We start from the raw sequence: 8629 nt of genomic DNA on the forward strand, positions 1-8629 counted from the left end.
GTGAACAGACAAGTCACCTGGAGTAAACGCTTTTCTGTTATACAAGCACTAGTACGGATATTTACATCAACATTTCTGTTTTTCCTAATAGAAGTATATCCATATGAAATAAAACCAGAGACTGCACTATTGTACATGGGTATATGAGCTAAGAACGATCTAAATCCGTCAAAAACCATCAAACATGCACATCCTGTATACCTGTAACAGACTAATCTTCATAGATAATGTACACATTGATACTGTCCTGATACAGAAAAGACAGGGAGATAGATGGAAAAGTGTTTTACTAAATAAATACAGTATATAAATAACTATTGTATAAAGTAACATATTACATATTAAATAAAGATTCAAGTCATGATGACTGATAAAATGTACTTTTAAAAAGTTATGTATTATGTCAGTATGAAGTATTAAAGGATTAAAGGATTAAGGAGGCATTAAAAAAAATGAATAAACACTTAAAAAGAAAAAACAGCAATGAAGGATAAATGTACAATAATTCAGATCTCAAACTCCGGACACATTCCAGATATATATATATATATATATATATATATATATATATATATATATATATATATATATATATATTAAAGCCAGCAATTAGTTCATCCTCTTGAACTAAGAACAGACACACATATAAACAGCCTCAAGGCTTTCTGGGTGACGGTATAAAGGGAGGAGTCTGGTCTCCCCACGCACAACCACATCCATGTGTAATTATTTTCTCTCTGAAATAGCACAGACATACAGTCCTCCATCTTCCTTGGGGGCACATTCTGAACGCAACGTCAACACACCCTTATTCTGAAGAAACATGACAAAAAACTACTGAAAAACCAAGAAACATGCTCCACGAAGGCTAATTATAGCAGCACATCCGAAACACATAAAGCAGAAAGATAGAGGACAAAGGACAAACTGATGGACAGATGTGCTCTACATCTCCATCGGGACACATTTAACAAAATTACTAAATGGAGTCACAGATATGAAGACATCATGGAGCAAATTAATGAAGATCTTCAATAATCAGACACCATGTTATTCAGAATGGATAGAAGTCAAAAATGCTAGAGCATTAACAAAATCCCTTGACTGAAGGACCTAAGGGACAGCTGCACCCTAACCCGTGAACTTCTGTCCCTTTCTCAAAGTGTGTTCAGTTGTTTGCTTTTCATATCAATCACTCACATTTTTCGTGAATTAAGACGTCTTTCATCAATTCACATGTCAGATGATAGCAATCGACGCAGTACGAAAAGTGCAATAATGTTTGTAGATCATGCCGGCTGTTCATAAATTAAAAAACATTACAATGGAATGGTCCTTCAAGAGAAACCCAGGGTATGAACGTTGTAAAAAAAACCTCAAAGTTATGCAAGTTCAAATATATTTGGTTAGAGACAACAAATGTTGGCGAATTTACCACATAATTGCTGACACTTTCCCATAGAGTCTGGCAACAGGGGAAAAGAGACATGCAGAAGCCATTAACTCACTGACAGCCACCATCTTTGAGATCAATCCACATCCTGATGTCCTTGAGAACGACAAAACACTCACATTGAGCAAAGTAGCATGTTACACCCTTATCTGTGACACCTTTTCTGACAACAGATGAATGTCACATTTCCATTGCATTGCCATAAAATAAGTGTATCTTCCTGAGAACACTTTCTGAAAAGCGCAGCTGTCATTAGCAGTTCATTTTCTTACAGTCCTCTTGACAACACCCACTCCACACCGACCATTTTCAGGCTATCACAGATTTCTAGCACTTCTATATAGCATTTCTATTCATGTCTTTTTCTCATATTGTCCTCCCATCATTTCTAGCCTGACTGGCAGCTCTGTGATGAGAGGTTTCTAAAAAGAAAATGCAATCAGTATTGCAATCTGGTTATCTACATCATGACAAAATTGTATCTAACAACAATAGGTTGAAACACTTTTCTATTTATCTCAAACTCAAAAATCAGCTTCAAATGGGACAACGCTGACATCTAATGGCAGGAAAGGTTCTGCAAGAATTATTACACATTTTTATATAACTTCCATCCTGATTTTTACAATCATTTTTAAATATAAAATACACATTATGAACATCTGTGATGTTTCAGACAGGCAGAAGGTTAATCAGACTTAGTAAACATGTTCAGAGCAATACTGATGCCTCTACAAACAAATAAGTCTATAGCATTCAAAGGTTTATGCAAATTTTGTTCCTTTATTAACATATGTACAATGGGTCAGGAATGACAACAAAGATAGAGAGATAAAGTACCTTAAAAAAACAAATCGTTTCTATTTTAGCCATTTTCAACCCACAGGCTAACTGTTAGGGGAAAATATTCACAGTATACAGATGATAATCAATATGAACGCTTCCCAATGCACATCAGAGCATGTTTAGCAATCGATTAGCTTTATCATCATGATCATTTCACATTTGTGCCAGAACATACAACTCTGTATAAAATGAATCAGATTAGCTGTTCAATCTCCTGCTTAGCAACTAAAGCTAATGTCTATAGTTCAATAATACTGCCGTAGTGTGCAGTTTCATGCTGTCACTTTATATATATATATATAACCTATATATATATATAACCTATATATATATATATATATATTTATGTATGGTTGGTTAACATTGTATGCATTTTATTTTCAATTTAGATTGTTTTTAAAGGTGCTCTCAGTTTTTTTGGTGGATGCTATGCTAGTTGATGGCAACCATTTTGAACAGTATACTGAAACCTAGTGGCATGGATGCAGCATCATGCAGCAGCAAACATTTTCAGTTACAGATGTCAAAAAAGAGTTTAGAAAAAAAAACTGTCTGGTTGTGTGGTCTAAACATTTCACCATTTGCCTGTTACTTTAATGAGTCAATATTTCATTACAATACAAGTTTACATGACTTTCAACATATTATCAAAATGAATATAGGTTACTCAGTGCATCTGTTTTATGTTTTTTAACTTGCTTCCCAAATTTCTCAATTGGGGAAAATAAAGTCTGTATTGGCTTCCTTTAATGTAGTATACTTGCAAATGTTTGGGTTGAGCTAAACTATGGACAATTGAATGTAAGACTACACATACTATGTGTGATTTTGTACTTCAGGAAGACTAAACAGGCAAGTAATGCCCACAAAATCCTCTCTATATAGTGCCATTTCTGGGTTTACATAAACATGTTTGACACAAAGTAATCATGTATTTATCAAAGAGGGCACTGTTGGCACTGTCCTGAGGTCACAGTATAAATCATGCAGCTTCAAGACCATTTTACTGCTTATAGCTGAGCCATTCAAACCTAAGAACACATCGATGAAGAGTTTTCTCGAGTACAGCAGCACTTTAAATCTTTTGGCCACCCACTCAGGGTGGCCAATCTGGCAATTACCAGCTACGGTAAAACCACCCAGTCGATCGACTCCTACATTAGCTCAAGAAGGTTTGTTCAGAAAGCAATTTCCCCCAAGCAGTTTGATTGGAGGAGACGGCTGTTTGTTATCGTGCTGTGACCATCCATAGACCCAGAGCCACGTTGGCCGCTAGAAGGGCACTGCCCCCCAGCAGAAAAAAGAAGCCAATCAGCTCTCGGTTGTTCCTCTCTGGGATCACAGAGCTCAGTGTGGCTTCTAGGAAGGCTGTGAGCATCCACTGGCCATCCAGCGCAAAACAGGGGACAGCGTTTACCACCGCAAGGGCCCCCGATAATGAGACCAGATATCTCAACACACAAGAAGTTAAGGATAGATGACAGCAATGAGAACACTAAGTACTGGTCAGAATTTAATGTCCATTTATTATTTTTGCTAACCGGTACTGATTGTGTGGGAAGGATACTTGCAGAAAGTCTCCAGCATGACAGGCAGGTCAGGATGAAGAAAGCCCAAGCGAGGAACGAAGTTGGTGAGACTCACTAAAAAAAAAAAAAAAAAAAGAAAAAGGAACAACTTTTTTTTTTTTTTTGTAAAAAGAGTTTCCACAAACCTGATTAAATTAAAACAGAATCTGTCTGACCTGAATACTGAAGGTGTGAAGGGTAGCCAACAAACAGCATGTCTGTTTGCGGCGGGTGTTTGACCCGAATCAGTCTGGTTTGGTTCTCCAGAGACGGGATTAAACACAAGCTTGGGATGAAGTCTGTTTGACAGTCTGTGTTTGTACGGCATGTACGGCTCGCTTCAATGGTTTTTCTGACTGGCAGGCAGGCAAACTAGCATGGGGGAAAAGCAGCAGTAGTTTCACCAAGACTGAGGTGGCAACATATACGGTATAAAATGGATCAGTGTTTTCATTTCAGATATTTTTTGGATATCTCTTTTAGACATGCAAAGACTCGATTGAGTAAACAGCACACTTTAAATATTCACGACATTACACTAATAAAATGTTTGCAGTGTTTAGCAATTAAGGGCTTTTTGCTAATACTAAAAAAAGCAAACAGAATCAACCAATAGTAATTTTACAATTATTACCAGTTCTAATTTGAAAAAAAATCCCCAAATACTAAGAAAGCGGTATGTCTTACCAGTTTGCTTTCCACATTATTACTATAAGAGAAGCAGAGATCTGTCAAGCTGTTGTTCCCACAGCACTCCATAGTGCCATCGAGACGCTTAAATGCTGAGTGTAAGAAAAACAAATATTTGTACTGAATTTAAACTTTTCTATTACACTATCGTAACAAAGTTTGGCTGCTATATGATTTTTGTGAAATACAGTAAAAAAAAAGTTATATTTTAAAATATCATTAGAATTTAAAATAACTTTTCTATTTGATAATATTATTATGTAATTCCTGAATTTTCGGCCACGTCACGTTCCTTCAGAACTCTTTCTAATATGCTACTATTCTGATTATCAATGTTAAAAACGGTTGTGCTGCTTAATATTTTTGTGGAAACCATGGTACTTGTTTTAGATTCTTTGATGAAGAGCAAGTACAAACTAATAGAATTTATTTGATATAAAAAAAGATTTGTAACACTATAAACATTTTTGCCATAAACTTTGAAACAACACAAACTTTGAAACAACAGGATATAAGGCAGGTCAGTACCTCTTCCAGCCGTCCAACTGAGCTGTAGCTTTGCAGTGTGAACACAGTATCCCATCTGAGAATTATGGGATAGATGCTGAACACAGTTGTGCCAGTCCTGCACTCCCTGGACAGTACAGTCCTCCAGCTGCGTAACCAGATCTCCTAGAAACAGCCCACGAGGTCCACTTGATGGGGAGCCCTGTGTGAACCAACCAAAAACTGTTCTCAGGCACTAAAGCATCATCTAAATGTAAAACGTGAAGATGAAAGGTGACCTGACCTCCACGACCTCTGTGACAAGCGCCCCTGCTCCAGTGTAATAGAAGGGAAACAGGAAGATGGGCAGCAGGAACAGGAAACTGAGGGCCACAACACACAGCATGAAGTTGTGCCATACACCTGCACCGAGAGAGGGTCGTTTAGAAGGAATAGTGGCTCAGCAAAAATAAAGTGCGCCGCCATCTAGTGGAAGTCAATGAGGTTTATGAATCGCATACGAAAGATTTGTGGCATTGTGCCCGTTTAAAAAGTCTCACCGGCACAGAATATTCTGAGCTGCTGGACTGGAGAGATGAGGTTCAGATGTGTGGTGAAGAGGTCTACGAAAGCTCCAGGATAAACCACAAACATGAACATGCCAAAACCATTCAGCTTCACTTGCTCCCTGCGAAGAACAAGCAGAAAAATATTTACGCCCCCCAAAAAACAAGCTTCCTTTCAACAAAACACTCCAGTTTTTCTTGTATAACTAGACTTGGAGCAAACCAAGAAACAATTTATTTAGATTATACGCAGACTTCAGAGAATTTTACTAGTCAAATGGAGTGAGATTGCGATTTAGCAGCCCGACCCAAAAATTCTGATAATACTTAATACTGGCTAACTCTCTCAAATGTGCATGCAAATTTTTGAAGACTCGGGTATTGTTAGGCAAGTCATTTTCCTTTACATTCTTAGACATTATAAACAAACGGACTTAATATTAGTGACCCTTCCAAAAGCAAATAACATTTTTGCATTTATGCAAATATCTAAAGATTGATTCTGTAAAAATTTAAATGTATGATTGTATAGATTAACTTGTTTTTGCTCCACTAGTACACACTCAAAGGTACTGCAAAAAGGCCTTTTTTTATATTATAGAATCCTTTAACCTATACTGATTTAATACAGGAGGAGTAAGCAAATGTTTGCTGTTGCTACATATTGCATGTTTAAAATGATTAGTTTACCTTAGTGCTGCCACCCCATGGCCAAACTCATGTATGACTCCGCTAACCAAGATAGCAATGAAAAAATAGGCCAGCTGACTGACAGGAAGGTTCACACCAGGCACCTGATGGCAAAAAAAAAAAATGTTTGGAATGATCAGGCTGAGCATAGATGGTTCACGGTTTTGTCTTTGGTAAAACAAAAGTGCACCATCACTATCAAATTTCTATAGAGCTCTTCTGTACTCACCACCACTTGCAAGACCTGTTCGTGTGAGCCCTCAGGTGTCTCTGCCATCATTTGACTCAAAGTCTGTAGCAACGTTTTGCTCAGAAGAACCACAGACCCAAACATTGCCAGAACCCCGAACACCATACCAGCACTGAACCTGAAACAGCAACATGAAAAAAAAAAATTGTAATATATTTTTTGTTTTTCATTCTTTTTTTCTTTCATTCTTTTCATAGAACGAGATTGTTTGTGGATATGAGGGCATGTGAGGGGGAAGTAGGCTGGTTACCCATAATGCCCCACTCTCATCATAAGCAGCTTAAGATTTTTTTTAATGACTTCAGCTTAAAGTCCTCAAAAAATTAAATAAATATCATCACTGTGGATTTAATATGGCAACAGCCACACTGATAGAAGCCAAAGCAAAGTAAGAGAGGTTTAATTATCCTTATATAGATTATATTATTTATATTAAAATATGTCAAAACAAGAACAAAAGACTGACAGCTCTGTGCATTACAGCAATTAATGATAAAGAGGTCAAGATAAGCAAAACTATCATCTGAAAAAGCATAAAAAAATTTAATTATGCAATGACAGTAAATCATACCAGATGTAGAGAAAGTGAGGGTTGAGGTGAGCACATCTGGCAAACAGACGGTTGAAGATGCCGGTGTGCCATTTGATGTGGAAAGGAGAGAGGGTGAATCCGTTCGAGGATAACCAGGATTCATAGCGGTTCTTCACCGAACTGGATGACTGAAGGTGAAAGACAAAAAAAACTGTTAGGATGCGATAGTGATTTATGATTAGGTAGGTACAATAGTCTGTGCTATAGAATAATACAGCAGTGTTGCTACTGTATAAAAATCTAATGTTTCTAATTTAAAACGTTTTTACCACAGCTACTGGAAACTATGTTGACCATGTGTTGCCAAGTTATAAAGCCACTTTTACTTAAAGAGCATACATTTGCATACATTTTTACATTAGTGAGAGTAACTGTATTATGATAACCATTTAGAATTAACACATAAGTGTTAACTGAACAACTGAACTAAAAACATGGCAATACCACAGTACAGTAATGCATCAGATAATAATACTATGATACTTTGAGATTTGCAGTGTAACTAAAATTACAATGGTATTTACATACTAGAGGTAAACAATGGTAGCTTAACTTTAAAATGCTGAAAAACATGGCACGTTTTGCAACAAACAATACAATTATTGTACAACGTCCAAACATTTTACTCGTTTTTGTGAATATGCATATAAATGTAAATGCAATGGTACATACATTCTTTACGGTCGTATTACTGTAACATTGTACTCATTGTGGATCACAAAAATGCTGCCCTCACCATCTAATGTCCTTGACAAATTAGAAAGTTCCAGTAACAATAGGTTCCATTATTTAAGCAGCAAACCCCTTTGTACTTTACTGTTAACTCTGGTAATGAAGGGTTGTATTGGCGAGATCCTCCTACCCGCAGCAGCGTGTCCGCCAGATACACTGTACACCACCCGCCCATCACGCACACCACCACCGCTATGGGAATCATGGCACACCGGGCCGCATGCGTCTCAAGAGCGTCCAAAATCCAGAGACAATTTACGATTACGATTGTCAAGCACGACGCCACATACACGCTGTGTACAAAACACCGTGGAAGCCGTCGCTTCCTCGTTTGCGTCAATTACGATGTGCATACGCAGTCTAACTAATCGAACCAGACTGTTTACTTTTGTCAGAGCACATAGTGGCTCACAGGCGCAGAGCAATCGAGCACGTAGCTCGAATCATTTTCGCGAATCGGTTCCCCAAAACGGAGCGATTCAGCGATTTGTCTTGGCTTTTTTATTCATTTGAGCTAAATAAGAGTCGTTGTTGTCATTTGTGTTCGGTTTGTTGCTGCTATGATACAGCCAATAGTAAATGAAAGTAATTCAAAACTTTAGTTTCACTTTACAAATAGGTCTACTAAATTCAATTCCATGTTAAATAAAAATAATAAAAAGTCGTATATTTGCATTTACATGTTTTATTTGTAATAGTCTATTAAAAAGAGAGAGAATATGCTCATTTGGGCACTCATTTGGCTCAGTTTATTTG

At 37.2% G+C, this 8629-nt stretch overlaps 1 protein-coding gene across 2 annotated transcripts; it reads right to left on the reverse strand.

Moving 5' to 3' along the window:
• Nucleotides 1-2216: 2216 nt before the first annotated feature.
• mbtps2 (membrane-bound transcription factor peptidase, site 2) lies at nt 2217-8218 on the reverse strand. 2 transcript variants are annotated; one of them, XM_043227089.1, is made up of 11 exons: nt 8004-8218; nt 7121-7269; nt 6529-6667; nt 6300-6403; nt 5604-5731; nt 5348-5466; nt 5086-5266; nt 4555-4649; nt 4044-4239; nt 3867-3942; nt 2217-3750 (listed from the first exon to the last, which is right to left on the reverse strand). In XM_043227089.1, exons 1-11 carry the CDS (start codon nt 8076-8078, stop codon nt 3528-3530), a joined length of 1485 nt encoding a protein of 494 aa, XP_043083024.1. In that variant the 5' UTR covers nt 8079-8218; the 3' UTR covers nt 2217-3527. The 2 variants fall into 2 exon arrangements, with proteins under 2 accessions (XP_043083024.1, XP_043083025.1); XM_043227090.1 differs by having other exon boundaries at nt 7878-8004.
• Nucleotides 8219-8629: the final 411 nt, after the last annotated feature.

Source organism: Puntigrus tetrazona, chromosome 24 (genome assembly GCF_018831695.1).
Source record: "Puntigrus tetrazona isolate hp1 chromosome 24, ASM1883169v1, whole genome shotgun sequence".
Taxonomy (NCBI): Eukaryota; Metazoa; Chordata; class Actinopteri; order Cypriniformes; family Cyprinidae; genus Puntigrus; species Puntigrus tetrazona.